Source organism: Podarcis liolepis, assembly GCF_965112155.1.
Source record: "Podarcis liolepis genome assembly, chromosome: 2".
Taxonomy (NCBI): Eukaryota; Metazoa; Chordata; class Lepidosauria; order Squamata; family Lacertidae; genus Podarcis; species Podarcis liolepis.
In genome coordinates this window covers 107,130,412-107,155,977 of record NC_139555.1, presented here as the reverse complement: position 1 = coordinate 107,155,977, position 25,566 = coordinate 107,130,412, and the positions used below count along the sequence as shown (strand labels likewise).

Here is a 25,566-nt window from a genome sequence, read left to right as displayed (position 1 = left end):
ACTATTACTTCCCTTGATCTAGATGCTATACTCCTATTGATGCAGCCCAGAATTGCATTGGCTTTTTTAGCTGCCGTGTCACGCTGTTGGCTCATGTCAAGTTTGTGGTCAACCAAGACTCCTAGATCCTTTTCACATGTACTGCTCTCAAGCCAGGTGTCACCCATCTTGTATTTGTGCCTCTCATTTTTTTTGCCCAAGTGCAATACTTTACATTTCTCCCTGTTAAAATTCATCTTGTTTGTTTTTGCCCAGTTCTCTAATCTGTGAAGGTCGTTTTGAAGTGTGATCCTGTCCTCTGGGGTGTTAGCCACCCCTCCCAGTTTGGTGTCATCTGCAAATTTGATCAGGATGCCCTAGAGTCCATCATCCAAGTCGTTGATAAAGATGTTGAATAAGACCGGGCCCAAGACAGAACCCTGTGGCACCCCACTAGTCACTGGAGATACCTGATATTCAGTATGTATTTACCATTCTTTGTTCCCTTAATGAGGACTTTGATGGTGTAGCTAGCCAGATATCTGCTGTTCCACCAGCACAATTAACTGTGGAAGGGGTAGCGGCAAGATTAATGGGCGAGTTGGACAAAAGGGAGGCTTGCGTGATAAGCACTATTTCCAGAAATAATGAGGAATGCCATATGCAAACTTGTGGTGATACAACTGCATTTAAAGCTGCCAAGAGTTGTTGGTTCTGCAATAAACAAGGACATTTTGCAAAGGACTGCAGATCCAAAAGAAAGCAAAGTACTCCTAAGTCTGTTTCTGTTCGTCAATCACAGTCGTCAGCCTAGCAGCCAACATCATATCATAAAGACAGAAAGGAGCCGCAAGCTTTTCATGCTCAGACAACAGATCATAAAAGAATTAAAGGTACCAAGTGGAATAGCTAACAGCAACATCATCTTAGTCTGAGATGCTCCCTTGGCTTCCAGCCAAGAGAGGACAAAGGAACTATCTCCTTATGGGATAGATTCCAGGTGTATATATTTTGTAACTTAAGTTTGCCTTCTGGGATCCATCTGTGAACAGAATGTTAGTAAACTATTTTATACTTTTATACAAGACTGTGTCGTGTCTAATCTTTTTAAGAGGGAATAAAGGGGAAATTACCAGGAAACTTATTTTAGAGGCTTATACAAGCCTGGCAAACGTTATCCGCTGTACAAGTTTAAAAAGGGAATGATACTCTGCTAAATTATAGAACTTGTTAACACAAGTTGGGAAGGATATAATTAAACACTATATCCTCTCCTGCCTCCCTGAACATTCCCACACTCTGGGGGTCTGGCTGCCTTTGAGGAACTTGACAGTCTTTTCTTGCCTTGTCTTGACTCTGGAAAACGTCCTGTGGAAATGCATGAAGCCTTCCTAAAATTGCCCAGTTGCTTGTTCCTCACTGAGTTTGAGATACGATTAGGCGCTCAGGTGGAGTAAATAAACACCTGCAAACTCGCATTTCATCACCAACCAGAACCTCCAGCTGAACAGAGTCCTTTTGTGTGGGATCTGCTTTAGCCAACCTGTTTTGCTCAGTATATATCAAGGAATCATGGCAGGCTGGATCCTTGGATCCCCTGGCGACTTCAAGGAAGGCTTTCCTCCCAAATCATTTTGTCTTTCTAATCAGAAGAGAATCCACTATTGAGAATGACCTCTCTCTGCTCTGGTGACATGTGGGGAAATGTTCAAACATCATACGTGATACTGGCGACTCTCTTATGCATTCCCACAAAGGAAAAGTTATCTTTAAGGCTTCTGACATAAAGTGCTGTTGCACCTTTGACCGTCCCCAGTTGTCATTTCAGGGAATTAGGATGCACAGCTGACCCTGAACATCTGGTAGGGCTCTTTGGATCTGAAGCATAGCTTTGCAGCCCTTGGCTCATCCGGTAACTGGAAGAGAAAAAGACTCTTCAGTAAAAATGGCTTCCTTGATTTTATGACAAAGATCTCAGAAAACATTTTCAGGTGGGGGAGTAAATGGGGAAAGTCTTGACATTGGTGCCTGTCGTATGACAATAAAAGGATGCTTTTGTTAGTAATTATGTACTTTCTTAACTAGCAATGATGGTTGCCGAACTACTATTGTCACTGCGTTGGTCAACGTGGAGTAGCCATTTTGCAGTTTATACAGCCACTGAGTTAGCAGGGTGTTCGCAATAATCCCTGCAGTAATAAATACACAGTGTGAAGGGTGGGCAGCCTAAACAGAGCAGTTCTTAGGTTTCCCAAGGAACGAGAATTTACTGTTAAATCACTGAGAACTGTAGCTCTGTGAGGTAACTCTCCAGGTAACTCTCAGCACCCTTAACAAACTACAGTTCCCACGATTCTCTGGGGGAAGACATGACTGTTTAAAGTGGTATGACACTGTGCAGATGGGGGTCTAAGTTCAGCTACCCAGCACGTGCCACAAATGCCTGCTTATAGCCCTCCAAATGTCATCAGACTCCAACTTCCTTCAGTCCCAGCTGGTCAGGGATGATCACAGTTGGAGTCCAGCAGGGTGGATTTGGTTTAAATCACAATTTAAATCACTAGTCAGTAAGACTTGATTTAAATCACTAGTTAGTAAGACTTGATTTAAATCATTTTTTTTACAGAAAGACTCATTCTTTCTGGTATAATCTTAATATTTACAACCAGAGGAAGGTTTCATTTTTGGAATAATTAATTTTCAGAGTAGTTTTTACAGGTATATCAAAAATTACTGATTTGGTTATACTATTAGAAATACATAGATAATTATGAAATTATTGTGAGGTTTAATAAGTTAACTGTTCATATTTGGACAACTTTTCGGCTGTACTTTATTGGAAGGAGAAATATAATTGTTTTCTTAATAACAATTTAAACAATTCATTTAACTAAAGCAATAATATCATAGCATATGTATCCATGTTTGTTAACTGATGTGGTTAAACTTTGTTGTTGTTGTTTTAAAAAAACTTAGACTGAATTTTAGCACACATGAAAAACTTAAAACAAATCCTTATTTCCTGATGAATAGCCTTTGGACTGTAATGTAACTTAAATCGAAAACTATCTTTAGAAAGATTTTTCCTCCAAAAGCATTTTATTTTAAAAATCTTATTTAAATTTTTAAAAATCTGATTTTTTAATTATTATTTTTAATCATTGATTTTTTTCCCCCACCCTGGAGTCCAGCAATTCCCTGGTTTTGGGAAATGCATCTGCCTTTCACAGTTTAATGGTTTACTCCGGAGATTGCTGCGTAAGACGAATGTGGCTGCTGCATCAAATCTCTGAAGCAGCTCTTCCACGTTGTAACTGATTTTTGCCAAGAGCAACAGTTTCCAAACAGCAAGGATCTTTCAAATACTTCTCTGAAACATGAACAAATTTACACCAAGGAACTCCAAACATACCGTATCTGGTATGTTGTCCTACGCTAAAGAAAGTCCAGTTCTGCCAGGGGTACCAACTTAAATAAAATAGGGGGGGCAGGTAAGCACCACCCTGCATAATTGATTACATGATGCAGCACACACACACCCCATTTGAATGGCAATGCCCATCAACTGGGAGGGGCGGACGGTCCCTTCAAATATTCCATGGGATACTGAAGGGACCTTAGCCCCTAGGAGTTGGCTTCTATGAGTTTTGCCCTCCATGCTTCGTCAATAAGCTTTATGTAAATGTGCTTATCTTTCATAAACATCTATGGTTTGAATCTTTAATTGAAATCTACAGTGGTACCTCGGGTTACATACGCTTCAGGTTACATACGCTTCAGGTTACAGACTCCGCTAACCCAGAAATAGTACCTCGGATTAAGAACTTTGCTTCAGGATGAGAACAGAAATCGGGCTCTGGTGGCGCGGCAGCAGCGGGAGCCCCATTAGCTAAAGTGGTGCGTCAGGTTAAGAACAATTTAAGGTTACGAACGGACCTCCGGAACGAATTAAGTACTTAACCTGAGGTACCACTGTAGTGCATTGAGTGGCAGGGGACATTTATGGTGGTGTGATGGTTAAGAGTATCAGACTAGGACCAGGGAGATTAAGGTTCAAATCCCCAGCTTCCCACATAAATCACGAAGCGACCTTGAGCTCCTCACTATCTCTCAGCCTAATCTACTTTGCAAGGCTGTTGTGAGAATAAAATGGGGGGTGGGGTGGACCATGTACCACCCTGAAGTCTCTGGTCACGACTGTCCTTTTCCATCCTGTGATTTTGGAATGACTGAAGAAGATTTCTACAGCCGGAATCAACTATTGTTTTGCTGCTGGATCCTACCCTTTTTCCAAAGTTCCTAGAAGCTGGAAATTGGCCAGAGCAGGGATTCCTTTCCAGATGTCAAAGCCTTGTGAAAGACCCTTTGCCTCTCCCAGAATAATAATAAATTTATTTATATCCCGCCCTCCCCAGCCGAAGCCGGGCTCAGGGCGGCTAACAACAATAAAACAGTACAAAAGTACAGCACAAACAACACTCTAAAATCATTCATTATAAAATTAATTAATTCAAGCCACTGGCAACCATTGGGCCAGAGCTCCGCGAAGATTGCCAAGGGAGGGAGTCAGGCTGTGCCCTGGCCAAAGGCCTGGTGGAACAGCTCTGTCTTGCAGGCCCTGCGGAAAGATGTCAAGTTACGCAGGGCCCTGGTCTCTTGTGACAGAGTGTTTCACCAGATCAGAGCCATGGCCGAAAAAGCCCTGGCTCTAGTTGAGGCCAGCCTAACTTCTCTGTGGCCTGGGACCTTCAAGAATAAATTATGGAAGTAGATGCAAATTGATTGTGCATAGCATATAGGGACTGCAGAATTCACAGAATCTAGATGGGGTGTACAGTATATTACAACGCACACTGCCAAAGATGGCAGTAACACAAGAATATCAAGACCTGATTTGCCTACCACTCCCCCCCCCCCCTCATAAGACGATCTGACCATCCATTCCTCCTCATAAGGAAGCTGTGCCTGGAGGAAGAACTGTGAGGGGAGAGACTCCATCAGGCAAGGCCTCCTTCCACCTGCCTTGCCCCACCCTCTGCTTCTCAATGTGTATTATATTGTTTTATGTACTGTGGCTTGCCGTTGTCTTATTGATTATAGTTTAGATAGTATTGTAACTGTTGAGTGGATTTCTGTTTAACGTTTATATGTTGATATTATTATTTTATACTATTCTAATGATTGTTAAGGGACGCGGGTGGCGCTGTGGGTTAAACCACAGAGCCTGGGACTTGCCGATCAGAAGGTCGGCGGTTCGAATCCCCGCAATGGGGTGAGCTCCCATTGCTTGGTCCCTGCTCCTGCCAACCTAGCAGTTTGAAAGCACGTCAAAGTGCAAGTAGATAAATAGGTACCGCTCCGGCCATGCGCTGCTCTGGTTCGCCAGAAGCGGCTTAGTCATGCTGGCCACATGACCCAGAAGCTGTATGCCAGCACCCTCAGCCAATAAAGTGAGATGAGCGCCGCAACCCCAGAGTCGGTCACGACTGGACCTAATGGTCAGGGGTCCCTTTACCTTTACCTTAATGATTGTTGAATGTTACTTTTTTGATGGAGGTTGCCTATTTTAAAGTTATGTTTTATTACCACATTTTTGTACTGCATTAGATTGTTATAAGATGTACATTTTTTGTTTCTTCAGTTCGTAAACCGCCTTGAGTATTGTAAGATAGAAAGGCAGTACCTATACAAATTAAAAATGATGATGATGATGAATGACACGGATGTCAGAAGGTCTGAGGCAGACAAAATATATTGCTTTTCACACAGGTTATGGGCATCATTACCACAAGATAATGTGCTTTGAATAAAAGTATAGTTTGTACACTACAGCCATATAAAAGCTACAAGAACCCAAAACAACAGATCCGTTTTGTTTTTTAAAATTTGTACTGCAACTCCAGGACATGCTGAGTTCTGTGATTTTTAGTGATGGTCAGAGGCGAGGTGCATTTAGAGTGAACAGTTTGCAAACATGAGGATTTAATAAAATCAGTGCAGATCCAATCGTCATCTTCACAGAATCGTAGATTTGGAATGGCTCCAAGGGCCATCTAGTCCAACCCCCTGCAATGCAGAAATCTCAGCTAAAGCATCCATAATATAATCAGCATTTTCCTTCTATGCAACGCAGTGACGCGGTTCCCGGGATGGACGCTCAAAAGCAAGGCAGGGGCCACTCCTAAGCGAGTCTCTCTCTGGCCTGGAGGCTGCAGCATCTCATCTCAGGACGTCCCAACTCTGGCGGGCTGCAAAATTGAGACGATCCCCGCTCCTGGCCTCTCGATCCTGCAAAGGATCTATGGGTTAAAACCACCAGCGATCAGATTCCTAGAAGGCTCCAGGAAAAAACAAAAAATTAAGGAGGAAGGAAATAGCTACGGCCACCTTCCTGTCCTACTTCCTTCCCGTTCCCCAACCCTCTCTTCCGGCTAGAAATTACCTTTTTTTGGGGGGGGGGGGGATAACATACAAATAAACAATAAATACAACCGCTGCGGATTGCAAAGGGTGCAGAACGGTGGATTTGGGGATCTGTCGGCTCATGCAAGAAGGGGAAGATCTGGAGGCAAAGAAAAAGGAGGAGACCAGAGACTGCAAAAGGGTCGCTGGAAGGTTTCCCAAAGCCCCACTCCAGATCAGAGCCTTTGTTGCTGATCCCCCACACCGTCCCTTGTCCGGATCCCCTCTCCAGATCCGGGCCAGAGCAAGGTAATAAACAGAGGGGAGGAAATGAATCTCAGGTGCATAGCTCTCATTCAGGTTAGCTGATCCATAACGCCCTGTCATTCAAAGAAGGCGACTGGACCACCCCGTTTCTACACTGGGCTAGTTAGCAGCTCTCTCTGGTCATAACCATCACCCGCTGCCTAAGGTGCTTCAAGCTGCAGATTCCAGGATCTGAGTCTTGGGATCTTTCCTGTGTAAAGTGCGTTCTCTGCCACGCAGAGGAGCTACAGGCTTCTCCGCAGTCAGGATGTAGAAATGCAGGGTTTTGAGCCAATTTAGTCCTTTACAGAGCTGTCCTGATCCGAATCAGCCCAGGGACCCAATGCTGCAAAACCTCTGAGTGCCAGCAGCGTTTGGAGGCTTCCATCCCTGGTGCTGAAGATCCTTTTAATGAAAGGTTGACTCTGGGTCTTTAGACAATCTGTGGGTTTTAGCACTTAGCGAAGGCTTCTCTGTTATTGACTGGCAGTTCAAAGCCGGTGGCAGTGCTATTTTTATCCGGGTCCAGTTAAGCTCAAAATGCGGCAGCGTTAGGAACAAAGTGAGAGTGTCTATAATATAGCCAAATGTCATTGACATCTGGGTTCGAGGCAGTGTGTTCCTGTTACAAGTCCTAAAAGGAAGAATGTTGTTTTGTTTATTTGTCTGTTTATTGAGGAAGGCATATCCGATGCTGAAAACCCAAACCCTGAATTAGAATGGAAGTGTAGACCTGAGAACAGGGATGGGAAATCTGCGGCCATCCAGGTATTGTAGGGACTACAACTTCTGTCATCCCTGACCATTGGTCATGCTGGCTGAGGCTGGTGGGAGTTGGAGTCCAACCACATTTGGAGGGCCACAGATTCCCCCATCCTTGATTTAGATCGGGGTTTCCCAAATGTGGGTCTCAGGTTGGATTTGGACTACAATTCCCATCATCCCTGACCACTGGTCCTGCTAGCTAGGGATGATGGGAGTTGTAGTCCAAAAGCAGCTGGCAACTGAAGTTTGGCGAACCCTCTTTTAGAGAAACCCTGGAATGAAATAGGCTTCTCATGCTCAGGGCAGATGTTGTCCTGTTGGAGCACTTGGATGCCGGACTCTTGAGCTTCCCTTGTCTGCATCTTGCACTCATACCATACGTACCATGTTTTCTTCTCTCTGCTCATCTCATTCCTTTCATGCCACCATCTGCCCATCACACCAGTTTCCCCCATGCAATACCTTTGGTTCCTTTTTCCTTCATTCTATTTAGCTAATATCCCCATTTGCCGTGCTCTCCATTAACATTTCTCATCAGATAATTGTATTGGAACCGGAGGGTGCCTAACAGATTACCTAGTCCAGCCTGCTGCTCCGAGTGTCCTGCCATCCATGCTTTTCCAAACCTATCCTCAAAACCTCCAAGGAAGAAGATATTGGAGAGCTGTTGCCAGTCAGTGTAGACAGGAACAGCTAACTTGTGGTCCTCCAGACCTTATTGGACTCCAACTCCCATCACCCCCAGCAAGCAAGGCCAGTGTTCAAGGGGGGTTCGAGTTGAAGCCTAACAACCTTTGGAGTGCCACAAGTCAGCCATTTTTGTATAGACAATACTGAGTCCAGCTGACTAATTATAGGGCAGCTTCCTATATTCCGACATTATGTCCTTCTTGAGATGACTAAAACTATCCACAGTAGTTTTATATGTGAGTGCAGTCAGGTTACCTCGCCTTCCCTAGTACTTGGCTTGCCATTTTGGCAGCGGCTTTGCTGACATCTTGGGAGTAGAGTTCGCATTTCTCTCCAGATCCTGGTCGGCGGCCATTTTGGTCTGGTGTGCACCATGTGCAGTTACTGAAAAGCACATTTCGTTTGCAGCTCCAGGAGTGCAGAGGGGGAACCCGATGGAAGAGCAGGACCCAGCAGGACCCCAAACAGAGGAGACATTAGAAGGAGGAGGAGATTTTCCTGTTTATCGGGTTGGGAGCACTGAGGAGGTCCAAATTGAGGAAGGTCCACAAGATGCTAAGCGGATACCGGATGAGACCGCACCACTAGGTACTAAAAGGACTCCAGGTGAGGAGGCTGCGCAGGAGGCTCAGCAGGTACCTGATGAAGCAGGTCTGCAACAGGCCAGCCAGACAACTGGCAAAAAGCTCCAGCAGCCCCAGGATTTCCAGAAGACAACCAAGTCCCGGAGGAAGCTGCTGGTGCCTACCCGATGGGACCACACCAAATCTTTTCAGACTTCCTTCAGGAGAATAGCCGATGCCATCCAGTGGCCTCGAGAAGAGCGGAAGACCCAGAATCTGCTAGACCTCAGTGGAGAAGCCACTCAAGTCTATAAGACCCTGGGCTCCCTTGGGCAAGTGGCGGACGAGGATGCCACCAGTCTGGAGTTATGGCGCCGGCGGTTCAGGCAGTTCTGCTACCTGGAGGCCGAGGGACCCCAAGAAGTTTGCAGCCGTCTCCAAGACCTTTGCTTCCGATGGCTGCAGCCCCAGAAACGCACAAAGGAGCAGATCCTGGAGCTGCTGGTCTTGGAGCAGTTCCTGGCCATATTGCCGCAGGAAATGCAGATCTGGGTCAGGAAGCGGGGACCGGAGACCTGTGCTCAGGCGGTGACCCTGGCAGAGATTTTCTCTTGGAAGCTGCAAGACCACGAGAGGTGGGATCAGCAGGTGAGAGTTCTGGAGGGGAGGCTACACCCTGTGAGCCTCCAGATATTGCTGGACTCCAACTCCCATCCGCCCCAGCTGGCATAGCCAAAGATCAGGGATGAAGGGAGCTGTAGTCGTATTAACAACATCAGGAGTGCTGTAGGTTCCTCCATGTGTGGTGTAGTGGTTAAGAGCGGTAGACTTGTAATCTGGTGAACCGGGTTCGCTTCCCCGCTCCTCCACATGCAGCTGCTGGGTGACCTGGGGCCAGTCACACTTCTCTGAAGTCTCTCAGCCTCACTCACCTCACAGAGTGTTTGTTGTGGGGGAGGAAGGGAAAGGAGATAGTTAACCGCTTTGAGACTCCTTTGGGTAGTGATAAAGCAGGATATCAAATCCAAACTCCTCCTCCTCTTCTTCTTCTTAATGGAAGTGACTGCAGCTGTAGAAGAGCAGACAGCATGGCAGGGTTCAATTTATGAGTGGCCACTTGACAGTTATGTTTCTTTCCTCTCCCAGACAACTAAATAGGTTGGGGTAGGAATCCAGTCTATTTCCTGATCGCAACAAGGCAGTCAGCTGGACCAGGCGGGTGAGGGTTGGGGAAGGTAACAGAAATTGATTTGGAGCTGGGGCATTTGCCTCTCCAAACCTGTTGCTACGACCTGCTGTCCCTCCTTTTGATTCAGGTGCCGGGGCCCTTTGAAAAAGTGGCTGTTAATTTCTCTAAGGTAGACCCCTTGAAGATGCAGCTGTACGTGGTGGCTATGCAGGACGATGAAAGGATAACCAGCTTGTTGGGTAAGGGTTTTGGTTTTTTGTGGCGTGCCTGGATCATGTTACAAAGCTCAGGGTGGCGGGAGAGTGGGAAGGTAAGGCAGAACTCACTGGGGCTGGACAGCTACGCTTAGTTTCCCCATCCCAATCTAGTCCAATTTTGTCTAGCCTAGTGGCAGGGGCTCACCCTTGGGCCCCCCAGCTCTGCTCCCACAGATCATTTTCATCTGGCATCGTTTGGGATCAAACTTGGGGCCTTCTGCTTGCAAACAATTTTTCTGTGCCACAGTACTACAACCCCTCTGTGGCGTTTGCCTCCTAGGTGGGTCATAAGGAAAGGGTTAAATGAGTGTGATGCGATTGGCCAGAGAGAAACTGATAGGAGGCATTAGAGTCGGAGTTGTGTGGAAGTTAGTTGAGAGTGGGGAGTTAGAGAAGGAAGAGGGAGGATATAAGTCTGTGGGTTGGTTGAGCTGTGTTATGAGAGAGTGAGAGAAATTGTTAGGTGGAGTCAGGTAGATAGTTGGGATAATCAGTTTGAAGTTGTTAGGAACGTATAGGACAGTTAAGGAACTAAGATTAAGAAACTGACAAGAAAAATTAACTGAAACCATAAGCTTGTTCATGCCTATAAAATAAACTTGATTATTTGTTAATGTTAACAACTGTCTGGACTCCGTGTGTACCCGTGAGGAGAAACGGGTTGGTGGCAGTGAAGAAAGCAATCACAGTGGTGGCACAGGGATCAATAGACCGTCAAACGTCCGGGGGCCCTGTGTGATCGCCACAGCCTCCCCAGAAATTCACTCTGTGGTTGTCTCTTTATTCCAGCAGGCAATGGCCAAGCGAGTGAAAGTGAGGAGGAGAATCTCCGGCTGGAAAGACCAGGGCAAGTGGAATACCGCAGGATGTCGCTGGAAAGGGCTAAAGGGGGCATCTTCCTATTTCCTGAGGTGGGAGAGGTGCCTGAAAATCAGCTGGTCACTGGAAGGGAAGTCTTCCAGTTTCTAGAGACTGAAGAGACACCAGGAAGCCAGCAGACCCCAGAGAAACGCCAGGGAAGGCTCCTGGAACAGGCAGCGGAAAAGGCCTTTCATTCTGAAGGGGCAAAAAGTTTAAATGAGAGCACTTTACACGAGGGGCTTGAGGCAAGTCCTCGAAAAAAGACAGTCGCGGGGGAAAGCTGCAGCCAGAGTACCGACCCTCTTAAAAACTTGAATGCCCAGGCAGGGAAGAAGTCATACAGATGCTCGTATTGTGGGAAAATCTTCAACCATGCCTCTGCTCATTTGGTCCACGAGAGGATCCACACAGGAGAGAAACCATATAACTGCCTGGAGTGTGGGCAACGTTTCAGTCGGAGATCGCACCTTACTAGACACCAGAGAATCCACACAGGCGAGAAGCCCCACACATGCTCAGAATGCGGGAAGCACTTCAGCCGGAGATCCCACCTTATTGAACACCAGAGAACCCACACGGGAGAGAAGCCGTTTGCCTGCTCCATCTGTGGGAAAAGCTTCAACTACCGTTCCCTCCTGAAAGAGCATGCAAGGATCCACACAGGAGAAAAGCCATACAAATGTTCAGACTGTGGGAAAAGCTTCAATCGGAGGGAAAGCTTTATAATACACGAGAGAACACACACGGGGGAGAAGCCGTACGAGTGCCTAGACTGCGGGAAAAGGTTCAGTCAGCGATCGAACATTACTGCCCACGAGAAAACCCATATGGGGGAGGGGAAATGCAAGTGCTCAGAGTGTGGCAAGAGCTTCTGTAATTCAACCAGTCTCCTTAAACATCAGAGAATCCACACAGAAGAAAAAGCATAATAAATATGCAAGCACTGGCAGTAGAAAAACCTCTGGTTAGTGACCCACATTTTCTTAAAGAGTAAATGCCAGGTCATTTCTGCAGGAAAATAACCTCAAGGTATGGCCTTACACAATTGTACCACTTCAGATGAAGGGTGGGAAATTCGTGTGACTGAGTGCACAATCTTTTAAAAAAGCAGCTTACTTGTGGGCAGCTAGTATTTCAGAGAGAGAGGTTTTGCGCTATCCTCTTACCTGATGTGCTAGAGAATTAATGTGCAAAGGTGTTTTTTTAATGTGCAGGGCAATTCAGCCATGTGATTTCCCCCACATTCATTCCAAAATAGCACACCTGCAAGAGGTCTGCATCATGCGTGTTCAACCAGCAGATAGAAAACTTATAAAGGAAGGAAGTGCTATAAGTCATACCTCAGGTTACATCTTTCATAAACATCTATGGTTTGAATCTTTAATTGAAATCTACAGTGGTACCTCGGGTTGCATAAGCTTCAGGTTACAGACTCCGCTAACCCAGAAATAGTACCTTGGGTTAAGAACTTTGCTTCAGGATGAGAACAGAAATTGTGCTCCGGCAGCGTCTTAGCAGCAGGAGGCCCCATTAACTAAAGTGGTACTTTAGGTTAAGAACGGACCTCCGGAATGAATTAAGTACGTAACCAGAGGTACCACTGTATGCACTTAAAATTAGCACAAACGTATACACCTATCTGGAAATTCTGTTTGGCATATACATATCCACTCCACCTAAAGTTGTGTTTTGCAGATATTTGCTCTTGTTGTAAAGAGTCATTTTTCAGTATCCAAACACCTTGGGTTTAAGGGTAGTGGATCTTCAAGTTGCAGTTCAGTAGCTGAGGCCGCAGGGAGGAAGTTCTTAATTGAGAAGGCAGTGTTTTGCATGTGTGAAATCACATGAATCCTCTCCATTTCTTTTTTAAGCCCAACATTCACAGTTTCTTCCCCTGTTCCCATAACCCCTTATTATTGGCTGTTAGCTGGGAATGGGTGCTATAGTCCAAAACATCTGGAGGGCCTATGTTGGCTACAATGATTCAAAGAGAAACAACACAGCCACTCCACCCAAAATGACATACAATGTCTCACTGAATGGTCTGGTGCATTCCTGTTGCACCTAGGTCTCTGCTTTCTGAAACAATCCTTTACTCTTCCATAAGCCCCCAACAGGCACTTAAGCATCGGTCCAGAGACACACAGAGATGATGTCATTGTAACTGGAGACATTTAAGATGATGCAACCTTCATCTTGGGGACGCAGGTGGCGCTGTGGGTAAAAGCCTCAGCTCCTAGGGCTTGCCGATCGAAAGGTCGGCGGTTCGAATCCCTGCGGCGGGGTGCGCTCCCGTCGTTCGGTCCCAGCGCCTGCCAACCTAGCAGTTCGAAAGCACCCCCGGGTGCAAGTAGATAAATAGGGACCGCTTACAAGCGGGAAGGTAAACGGCGTTTCCGTGTGCGGCTCTGGTTCGCCAGAGCAGCAATGTCACGCTGGCCACGTGACCCGGAAGTGTCTTCGGACAGCGCTGGCCCCCGGCCTCTTGAGTGAGATGGGCGCACAACCCTAGAGTCTGGCAAGACTGGCCCGTACGGGCAGGGGTACCTTTACCTTTTAACCTTCATCTTATGCAAGTGATGGATGGCAATGGACAATATAGATGGAGGAGGATGGAGATTTCTGCTACAAACATGAGGTTTTCTCACTTTCTCCCCCAACCTCTTCTTACAGTCTGATACGCTCTGGCAAAATGCTTTGTGCTAATAAAGTATCTTTGTACGGAGCTGAATTAATTGAGAGAACATTTGTTTTCTGGGACATCCAACGCTGGAGCAAGTGAGACTTCCTTTCCCTTCTGTCCTCTGGAGAGACCAGATTCCCGAAGGACAAATTGCATATTGCATGAAGCCCAGTTTATTGCTACGCATCTCAGATCCTTCCAACGCTGCTGGCATAGTTCTGTAGCAACACAAAAGGCAGCCTCGCGCTCAGAAGCTCAAGATAAAATGAATTAGGAAGTTGTGAATACTACTACTAATAATAATTTATTAGCTTTATATACAGCGGAACCTTTGTTCTCAAATGCCTTGGTACATTTCAGCTCCCAAACACGAAAACCCGGAAGCAAGAGTTCCGTTTTTCAAACGTTTTTCGGAATCCGAACGTCCAATATGGCTGTCGGCTATTGTTTCCGGGGCGCCTGCGCCAATCCGAAGCCATGCCTTGGTTTTCGAACATTTTGGAAGTTGAACGGACTTCCAGAACCGATTACATTCAAGAACCAAGGTACCACTGTACCACATTTATCTTCCAAGGATCTCAAGGTGATATACATGGTTCTTCTCATTTCATCCTCACAACAGCCTTGTGAGGTAGGGTTAGACTAAGACCCTCCAGATGTTTTGAGACTACAATTCCCATCATCCCTGAACACTGGTCCTGCTAGCTAGGGATCATGGGAGTTGTGGGCCAAAAACATCTGGGGGGCCGAGGCTGAGGAAGCCTGGGCTAAGAGATGGTTACTGACCCAAGGTTACCCTTCATGGCTGAGTGGGGATTCGAACCCTGTTTTCCCACGTCCTAGTCCAACACTCTTTAACTATTATGCCGCACTGGCTAGCAGAAGAGCCCGTCTAGGCCAGCATCCAGCATCACTGGGGCCAACCAGATGCCTGTGGGAAGCCCGAATGCAGGATTTGAGCACAGCAGCCTTCTTTTGCTCATGATAACCAGGAAGTGGCATTCTGAGGCATCCTGCCTCCTACACTGGAGGGACTGGCTTCCCATTAGAATCTGGTTGGCTCCAGTGAGAACAGACTTCTGGCCTAGCTGGGCCATTGACTATTGGTCTGTTTCAGCAGGCTCTTCATTAGGGCTGGTCGATATTTTCAACATGATATTCCGATATATCATGAGGTCTGAAATAAATATGAAGCTATGTACAGTGGTACCTCAGGTTACATATGCTTCAGGTTACATACGCTTCAGGTTACAGACTCCGCTAACCCAGAAATATTACCTCAGGTTAAGAACTTTGCTTCAGGATGAGAACAGAAATCGTGCTCCGGTGGCGCGGCAGCAGCGGGAGGCCCCATAGGCTAAAGTGGTGCTTCAGGTTAAGAACAGTTTCAGGTTAAGAATGGACCTCCAAAACGAATTAAGTACATAACCAGAGGTACTACTGTGGAGGCATTGGCTGGCTTCACGGTTTCTGCATACACACACACTAGGGCTGGGAAATACGTGGATACATCATCAAAAAACAGTTTGAAGTCCGCATCGCGGTAACGGTTTCGTAATATTCAACATGGCGATGCATCACAAATATATCTGTGTGCTATGTAAAAAATCGCGAAGCCAGTCATTCCTTCTCTCATGATTCCTTCTGCCCCTGTTGCTCTGTACTATAAAAGAACAGTTGTAACAATATGTTAAAGGTAAAAAATAATATGTCAGTTATAGACCCCTAAGTAGCGGCAGTTTCCAGGATATTACCCACTTCGCCTCTACATAGTTAAGTGTAAGGAAAGTGCAGTTGACATGTATAGATGGTACACAACCAGCTGGCAATCGTACATGGGTATTAACTTACCTCAGAAAAATTATAAACAGCCACATTGGCCCATTAGACCAAAATTCACGTGGGCAGTAAAATAACGTCTTGATTTAGGGACCAAGTTTTCAAACTGAAGAAAGGGTGGTGGAATGCCTTTATTTGGTGTAACTGGGTCCATCACGAACTTAAAAAAACAAAACCGAATGGCTTCCCATAAAATATTTCCAAGCTATTTCACAATACGTAAAGACAATTCCACATGTAAAAAAAACAACCCATACACACACAATTAAATTAAATTAAATTTAAAAAACAACCAGTTCCATATGTAACAGCTCCTCGCCTGTTGGGTCAGATGGATCCAGTCCAGCGCCCTCACTGAATCATAAGAGTTGGAAGGGACCACGAGGGTCATCTAGCCCAACCCCCTATGTTCTCAAAATGGCGGGACGGTTTGTTGCCTGTGGGAAACCAAGGAGCAGAACGTGAGCATAAAAGCCTTGCTCCTCCTGTGGCTTCCAGCAACTTGTATTTAGAAGTACTGTTGTCTCTTAACTGCGGAGGGCAGGGCACAGACAATGCGGCTAGCAGGCATGATTATTTTTCAAAATTATTATTATTAATTAAATTTATATACTGCCCTTCATCGTAATATCTCAGGGCGGTTCACTGAATATTTTATGACATTTAGTCCATGATAACATTCATCTTCTGTGTGTGTGTGTGTGTGTGTGTGTGTGTGTAATGTAAGCAACAGATGGAAAATCGGAAGTCCCTTTTACCTTTCTTTATTGTCTTTTCCTTCCTTCTTTCCTTCCTTCCTCTCTTTTTTCTTTCTTTCTTTTTGTTTTTTATTTACGTTCGTTTTCTTTCTTTTTCTATAACTTTTATTAAATTTTCTGTTTCACATTTTACAATATTCATTTAAACAACCTTAAAATATCAACAACTTCCCTTCCTCCCATCCCATGGTTCCTTTTGCATAACATATCCCTGCACATTTTATATAAACTAAACCATTCAGTATCCCATTATTCATAGCTGTCAACTTTCAGATTTGAAAATAAGGGATCAGCAGCCTCACCGGTCCCGGGGACAGTTTACGGGATATCTAACAATCCGGGATAGCAGCGGGAAGCAGCAGGGAAACGGCGCTGAAATAAGGGGATTTCTCGCAAAAAAAGGGAAGGTTGACAGCTATGCCATTATTACATCCATCAAAACCTATTTATCTTAATTGTGTCCATGTTTTCAAATCTGAAAACATAGTTTTCTATATCTTATGGCATTATGAAAAACACTTAATAAAAACTGTACATCCAAGTAGGCAGACCAGACTGGATTTACCCAATTTCCCCCTCTCCCACCCTTTTTAAGGGTGATATTTCCAGATCCTAATCATCATCATCATCATGATCAGTGCCTTTTCTGGGGGAACGCGGGGGGGATGCATACCCCTAAACATTTTGTGAATATAAGTTTGGCTTCATTGAGGGGCAGTATTTCAATATGTGTAAGAAAATGAGGGTACCCCTAAACATTTTTTAAGAAAAAAGCACTGGTTTATTATTATTATTATTATTATTATTATTATTATTATTAGGGTTGTCCCAGCCACTCTGGGCGTCTGGCTGGTGGTTCATCTAGCAGGGAGGTGGCCTTTGGGTCCCCCCCACCCAGAAGACCCTCTTGCCCAGCCGTAGCCATCTCCGCCCGAATCCAGACCAGATCTTCTCCCTGCCGGCCTTTGCCGAGCATCCAGCCCTGGGCCGGGAGAGCGTTGCAGGCCGGCCTGGAAAGGCGACGGCACAGGAAGGGGCTGGCTTAGCCGGAGGAGGCGGGTGGGTGTGCGTGGCCAGCAGATCCGGGGTGGGAAGTGGGGGGGAGGGAGAAAGGAGCAAGAACAAAAGGATCTGAGGCTGCGCTCCGTCCCTGGATCTTTCCCTCTCCTCCGCGGAGGTAATTCGTTTTTGCTCGCCGAGTGGCTTCAGCCTTCCGAAGTTGCTGCAGCGGCGCGTCCCTGGAGATCTGGGCCTGGGGGTGGTGGTGTTTTTTGGGGGGTGGGCGGGTGGGGGGTCCGAGGGGTGGGGAGGGGGCGACGCACGCTGCAGCCATTATTAACCCCTGAGCCACCGGAGGTTGCAGGCAGTAATTGAGAATCTCGGGAGGGTTGATCCCCCAGAGGCCATCCAGTCCAGCCCCCCTGCAATGCAGGGATCGCAGTAAGGCTGCGGAGGAGGAGGGGGGAATCGCGTGCGGGGAGGAGCGGGGGGCTATAGATGAGGTTTAAAATAATGATAATTTTGGAGTTCAGCCAGGCTGATCAGGCTTGATTTGTATCGGGGATTATTGGGCTGGATTCCTCCGCATCTCTTTTCAGACCCCGACGAACCTGGTGGGTTTTGATTTCGAGGCAGAAGGACTTGCCTTCTGGGTCAAGACTCAGCCCTTATAAATGGGGCGGGGGGGGGGGAGGTGGAGAAGGAGACCTTTAAGCCTATGCAGAAAACAACTGAGGTTTTTAAACAAAATGTGGCCACAGTAGGAATGATTAAGCGCTCTCCAGTGATCTTTGGAGACTGCCTCTCTGAAGGCATTTACTTGGAATCAAGGCCCATCAAAACCAATACTGTAGATCCTACTTCCAAGTAAAAAGCGTTTGGGATTCCTGCTTGCTGTAAGTGGGAAGGGAGCTCAGAGAGGGGGAAAGTGAGCCTTCTGAGGATCTACCTGGTAAGCCAAGTGCCTCTGGGCACTTATTATTATGCCCGGATACAATACATATCTCTGGATCCAATACACACTTGCTTGAATAGCTCCCCCCCCCCCCGGTGGTAATATAGCAAATTAGGGGGACGGCTTTAGCACATAACCTCCCTAATTGGTACTTTTCCACTGTGGAGGAGATTTTGACACATGGTCATTTCGGAAGAGATGTCTTTTATGTTAATGCTGAGGTCATCGTGGCGCTGAATGACATGACATTCCTGAACAATTGAATCCGTCCTACCAACACGAGCGATTGGATTCACTACCAAAAGAGGTAGAAATGACCTCCCCACCCCACCCCCAATTTGGACACCTTTAAAAGAGGATCGGACAAATGTATGGCAATTTAGGCATCTCATCATTATTGATATATTGCCTCTGAAAACCAAGGCGTCTAGTTGTTCACCGTGATAATGCAATTTCGGACTAGATAAGCCTTGGGTCTGATTGAGCAGAGTTCTTTTTATGAAGGCAATATTCCTGAATAATATATTCTCCTAGCCTTCTAAATAACAATGCTTCACATTTATATAGCGCACTCTTTTTTTTTTAGCATTCAAAACATTTCATAGGCATGATTATACTCAGCAATTCTGGAAGGTAGTCTAGTAGTTGTATAGCCTCACTGCGATGGGTGGGAGGCTGATAAGTAGTGTCTTGCCTAAAGCCAATATTCTAAGCAAGTTTACTCAATAGTTAATGCCAATGTTTTCATGTGAGTTTTCATAAAAATGGGCCAACAAGTTAATAATAATAATTTAATAATACTTTTATTATCTGTACCCCGCCCATCTGCTGCACCAGCAACTCTAGGTGGCTTCCAAAAGATATAAAAACATAATAAAAAAATCAAACGTTAGAAACTTTCCTATACAGGGCTGTATTCAGATGTCTTCTAAAAGTTATGTAGCTATTTATCTCCTTGACATTTGATGTGAGGGCAGGCACCACTACCATGAAGGCTGTCTACCTGGTTCCAGTAATAATAATAATAATAATAATAATAATAATAATAATAATAATAATGGCTGAGATTAGATTTGAAGAAGGGTCTCACTGAAACATCCTGCTACAGAGCTTCTTCACTGGACACATATTGAGCAGTTTCTTATCATACTACTGTTAGGACTAGCAGATTTCCAGTTCTCGGACAACACAGCTGCCACCAGCACCGCTAGTCAGGGTCCTTGTAGGCCCAATATGCAATATTTGGATGGATGACCTTCTGAAGGTGACTCTCTTCATTTGAAAAGAAGCATAGCCTATCTTGACGTAGGGGAACCTGTGGCCTTCCAGATTTGATTTGATTTATTACATTTCTGGGCCTCTTTTCATTTAAATGACTCCCAAAGCAGCTTACAAATGATAAATAACACGCTAGCACATAATAGAGCACCACAAATAGATAACTAATCCTATAGGATAATTAGCAAGTCATCAGTGAAACAATTGCAATTTTAGCAACAACTAAATTTCAGCAACAATGACAAAGAAGCTAAACATCACAATCAAAGCAGACGTCATAGGATTAGTGATGCAGCATTTACAATCTGCAAAACAACATTAAGACCATTAACAAAATAAACTAAGCACTGCTGAGTTTGTACACACGCACTCCACACCCCCATAACTCATAATCTTTCATTCTGTTCAGCACAAGGAAATAAACCTCCGCATAATGCCCATTGCATCAACTCCATTCTGAAGATTCCTTGGACTGGACATAGGACAGCGCAGGTGAGAAACCAACCGCCCCTTGATATCCAACACAGATGCTCTCTCCCCTTACTAGATGTCATTGGACCCTCATCAGCCCTAGGCAGCATAACCAGGTCTGATGTCAGCTGTTGCCCCGCAACCCCTGAAGGGCCACCAGTTCCTCGCCTCCCAAAGTGTAGTGGTTGGAGTGATGGGCTAGCACAGAGTGGGTGGAGATCACACCGGGTGACCTCGCATCTTTGCTTGGTCCTGGTTTGGTCGCCAAGCCACAGGCAAGATGGGGAAGTTGCACCCCAGGACCAGGGCTGGTCAAACTCCAGATGGTTGTGAGAGCAGCCAGATATCGAGGCAATCCAGAGATGCAGGGTTGCTGAAGAGAAGCCAAGGCCAGGCACTGTGAGACAGTCACAACATGGGGCATGATCCAATAGCAAGGTCATGAAACAAAGCCAAGGTGGAACACAGCAGAGCAAGTCCAAAGATAGACAAGTTAGCAAAAGCAAAGGCTTAGGAGCATAAGGTCAGTCCGCATAGGAAGCAGGAACAAGGCTGTGGCGTAAGTCTTGTGGGACGCGGGTGGCGCTGTGGGTTAAACCACAGAGCCCAGGGCTTACCGATCAGAAGGTCGGTTCAAATCCCCACGACGGGGTGAGCTCCCGTTGCTCAGTCCCTGCTCCTGCCAACCTAGCAGTTCGAAAGCACGTCAAAGTGCAAGTAGATAAATAGGTACCACTCCGGCGGGAAGGTAAACGGCGTTTCCGTGTGCTGCTCTGGTTTGCCAGAAGCGGCTTAGTCATGCTGGCCACATGACCTGGAAGCTGTACGCCGGCTCCCTGGGCCAGTAAAGCGAGATGAGCGCCGCAACCCCAGAGCTGTCCGTGACTGGACCTAATGGTCAGGGGTCCCTTTACCTTTACTAATAGTCTTCAGCTGGGAGCTTATGTAGGCTGATCACCCAGACCCAACTACAACTGGGTTCATCTGGTCTTCAAGGTTCCCTGCTCCCAATGAGTCCTGCGGGGCCTGGTTCTTCTAGGTGACCACTCCCATCAAAATGGCTGCCTGCACCCTCTGATACTAGCATTCAGTGTCTCCCTGATTCTGCCTCTTCCTCCCCCCACGATCCTGCAGGCATTCCACTTCGATCTGCAGAAGTGACATTGAGTACGGGCATCACAAGAAACTCGTCCTGCATTTGTAAGAAATTGATCTTGCAGTGTGGCAGCACCCACACTTCAGAACTCCCTGTCTATTGACATCAGGCAGGTGCCTTCACTGTACTCTTTTGTTTGGCAACCTCTTAAAAATAATTCTGTTTAGCGAAGCCTATCCCAACACATAGAACGTTGATGTGTGCTTTAATCTGGTTTTTGGTTTATTGTTGATTTTCATTATTTCTAAAATATTTTAAATAATTGTTCCTTACTGTTTTGTATTGATAATGTCATTGTTTCATTCTTTTTTTCTGTAAACTGTTGTGAGGTTATGGGTTTTCTTCCTCCCCCCACCCCCAAATCAAGTGGTATATACATTTTCTGAAATAAATAAATATATGGCCTTCAAACCTATGTACCTCAGCTTTTCCCCTGGGCTGAATAACTGGAGCTAAAGAACAGGGGGTGTAATTCACCTCTGAAGTTCCAGCCGGCTGTTAACAGCTATGCAGTAACCCCTAGATTTACCGTTGAGCAACATCTTTATTATGACCAACTGAAGTATCACAAAAGTGTGGGAAACCTCTGAGTTCTCCAGAGCTTTTCAGCAGCAAGATGCTACACAAAGTGTGTGGTGTGACCTTGGGCTAATCGCTGTTTCCCACCATGGCCTACCTCACAGGGTTGTTTTGAGGATAGCATGGGAGAGGGGGAAGAACCATGTACGACACCTTTCTCCATGGATTAAAGGCAGGTTATAAATGCAACAAATACAATAGAAATAATTATAATATACAGAAATTAGGCTGGATGCTGTAGCCATAAAGTCAGCAGGACTGCAGAATGAATTAAATCTCTGCTAGGTGTTAACAATTCTCTTATAGATGGTGTCTCTGTTTTCCTTTTCCTCACTGACATAAGGGAGGAAACAATGGTTAAACTTACTTTCTGAGAAGTGTTCAGAAACTCAACTGAACAGCCCACTAAATCCCCTGTTCTGTAGAGAGGTTTTATTAAGAACTGAATTGACCCCACCTTTTTCTTCTCATATGCAACAGTTGAATGTCACACTGCATTTTCAGTAGTTTATTGGGGGGGGGGGTTACCCCTCATCTGTATCTGTGTTTTATTTTTCTACTTTTACATCTATTTTTATTTGCCATATCCATTATTTTCATTGTATTCTGTATGTGTTTATGCCAATAAACTTCAAATTGATTTTTTTTTAAAAAAGAAAAGAAGAAACACAACCCATTGCCCATTAAACAGTGTTATCATCTCCATTCTAGTTTCTCTAACACATTTTTTCTTTTCCTTTCTTTTTTTGCAGCTGCTAAGGGTGGTGTTACAAAGTGGTTAAGAGTATAAGATGTGACTCAGAAAGCCCCCGGTTACAAGCTTACTAAGTGACTTTCAGAAAATTGTTATCTGTCTTCTCCTCCAGTTGCAGCGTAAAGGTAATAATACTTCTGGCTTACTTTAGGGGGCTGTTGTACAGATGATGGAGATAATGGATGTAAAAGGCCACGAACCCTCTGAAGTTCTATGCAAATGCTAATAATTATTGGTTGTTTTGCAGGGAGGGCTAAATGAAAGTCGAGATTTGTTTATTATGCTAACATTACTTACCTATCACCATAAAGTCCTGATGTGGGTTACAAGGGACGAGGGTGGTGCTGTGGTCTGAACCACTGAGCCTCTTGGGCTTGCCGATCAGACAGTGGGTGGTTTGAATCTGCGTGACAGGGTGAGCTCCCATTGTTCGGTCCCAGCTCTTGCCAACCTAGTTCAAAAGCATGCCAGTGCAAGTAGATAAATAGGTATCGCTGTGGCGGGAAGGTAAACGGCATTTCCACGTGCTCCGGCTTCCGTCACGGTATCCCGTTACGCCAGAAGCGGTTTAGTCATGCTGGCTACATGATCCGGAAAGCTGTCTGTAGACAAACGCTGGCTCCCTCGGCCTGAAAGCGAGATGAGCGCCGCAACCCCTTAGTTGCTTTTGACTGAACTTAACCGTCCAGGTATCCTTTACCCTTTTTTGTACAAGAGCATAGTACACAGTCATTACAGAAACAAGTAAAATTGTTCCAGCCAGAACAGGGCAGCATAGAGTCAGCAAAATAAGTGAGTCCCAAAACCAAAATGCCTTAACTGTCAACAGCCGAGATAGAGAGCTGCATGTTCCGCATACAGCCAAAACTATACAGTACACCAGAAAGGTTAGATGCACCAGATTATGGAGGGAGTTCCTCAATTTAGGGGCTGCCACAGAGAAAGCCACCTCCCAGACTAGACTGCAGATCTTAACACAACACGGGAGGAGGTAGCTTTTCAGATACACTGGTAAAATAAAGCCTCATGTGAGGCCGCTGAGTAGTCTCTCACTGACTCCTCTTATGTAATCTGAGCAGCACCTCCTTGCAAACAACCTGCCTTGCTTATCCTCCAGATGTGCCGCTGATTTCATACCTTCTTTTTGCTGATGTTCCAAACTGATGCATATCTCTTTCTTCCGGCAGCTTAGCAATGATGAGCGAGGAGAAGCCGCAGCTGAAAAAGGAGGCGATCTCCCAGGAAGAAGAGGAGGAGGAGGAGGGAGGAAAGCTGGTGAAAGAAGTCACCATCCCCCGGAAGAAAGCAGAGAATGGTAATCTAGTGAAAGAAGAGATCCCCCAGGAGGAAAAGAACTGGGTGAAAGAGGAGGAGGAGTCCCAGGAGGAAGAGGAGTATTGGGTGAAAGAGGCGATCCACGTGGAGGAAGTGGATGACGACTATTTCGTAAAAGAGGAGATTCTTCCAGAGGAAGGTTATGAAGAGACAGAAGCTTATGAAGAGACGGAAGATTATGAAGATCCAGAAGGTTATGAGCAGGCAGAAGGTTTTGAAGATCCAGAAGGTTATGAGCAGGCAGAATGTTATGAAGGTTACGAACAGACAGAAAATTATGAGCAGGCAGAATGTTATGAAGCTTATGAACAGGCAGAAGGTTATGAACAGGCAGAATGTTACGAAGGTTATGAACGGGCAGAAGGTTATGAGCAGACAGAAGAGGGTGAGGCCCTTCTTGAGGAATATGAAATAAATGTTTTCCAGATTCCTGGGGATGATGAGCCATGTTATAGCGAGCCTGTTCCTGAGAGCCAGAAAGTCTATGTCCCAAAGAAGAGACGAAGCAAAGCTGTGCCTGTAGATGGAACAGGCGTACAACCTGGCAAAGCCACAGTTGCGAAGGTAGGAAAAATCTACAAGTGCCCCGATTGCGGGAAAATCTTCAAACGGTGCTCTCCCCTTATCAGACACCGGAGAACCCACACGGGGGAGAAACCTTACGTCTGCCGGGAATGCTTGAAGCGCTTCAGCGACAGCTCGGCCCTGGTTAAGCATCAGCGGATCCATGCAGGAGAGAAACCTTACACATGCCCCGAGTGTGGGAAGAGTTTCTCCCAAAGCTCAACCCTTATTGCACACCAGAGAATACACACTGGAGAGAAGCCGTATGTGTGCCCTGACTGCGGGAAGAGCTTCAGCGTGAGCTCCAATCTTGTCGCTCACCAGAGAATCCACACAGGAGAGAAGCCTTTTGGCTGTCCTGTCTGCTTGAAAGGCTTTCTGGTCAGCTCCCATCTCATCAGACACCTAAGAATACACACAGCGGAGAAACCTTACATTTGCCGAGAATGCGGGGAGTGCTTTACTCAGAGCTCCCACCTCGTCGTGCATAAGAGAATCCACACCGGCGAAAAACCTTACCTGTGTTCCGAGTGCGGGAAAAGCTACCGTGGGATCTCAGATTTGATCCAGCACCAGAGGATTCACACGGGAGAGAAGCCCTACAAGTGCCCCGAATGTGGGAAATGTTTCAGTCAGAGTTCATGCCTTAAGAAGCACCAGCGGATTCACACAGGGGAGAAACCTTTCATGTGCCTCAAATGTGGGAGAAGGTTCAATCGGAACTCACATTTGACCAGGCACCAGAAAACCCACACAGTGTGATTTGATTTTTTAAAAATGCTTTTCCATTGGAAGTTCATCTCCATAATTATAGCCACTATAGAATAAGTAAAGCCAGGTATCGTGAAATAGGAAACCTTTCTCCGTCTTCCAAAGGAACTTTTGTCCAAAACTTGAATTGGAGGATTATCATCAGGGAAATAATACATAGGATACAATTCTTCTAAAATGTCCTTTCCCCCACCTGGCTCCTACTCTCCATCCACTTCTTCCCAGGATTCTAGTATCTTCCCCAGATTATATTCTATACCATGTTCTTTCCTTTTTACTTGTTTTGAAATGTCGTCCCGTTGTCAACACCTTCAGACAGGTCAGCTCTCGAGTTTTCCTATGGATTTTGAGTCTCTCTCTCTCTCTCGATGGCCTCTAGTTTCTGATTGGTTTTTACCAAATTCTTGGAAGC

The 25,566-nt window shown here is 45.8% G+C and overlaps 1 protein-coding gene and 1 long non-coding RNA gene across 2 annotated transcripts; both read left to right on the top strand.

Annotated features, from left to right (window-relative positions):
• The first annotated feature begins 5,832 nt into the window (after positions 1–5,832).
• LOC310699249 (uncharacterized protein) lies at positions 5,833–25,153 on the top strand. Its single transcript, XM_083486874.1, has 6 exons — positions 5,833–6,690; positions 8,551–9,353; positions 10,022–10,133; positions 10,941–11,935; positions 17,191–17,351; positions 23,672–25,153. Exons 2-6 carry the CDS (start codon positions 8,577–8,579, stop codon positions 25,143–25,145), a joined length of 3,519 nt encoding a protein of 1,172 aa, XP_083343000.1. The 5' UTR covers positions 5,833–6,690; positions 8,551–8,576; the 3' UTR covers positions 25,146–25,153.
• On the top strand, positions 17,356–21,503 carry LOC310702056. The gene is made up of 3 exons (XR_014523174.1): positions 17,356–17,469; positions 19,934–20,016; positions 21,130–21,503. It is a non-coding gene; the product is annotated as an uncharacterized lncRNA (long non-coding RNA).
• Positions 25,154–25,566: the final 413 nt, after the last annotated feature.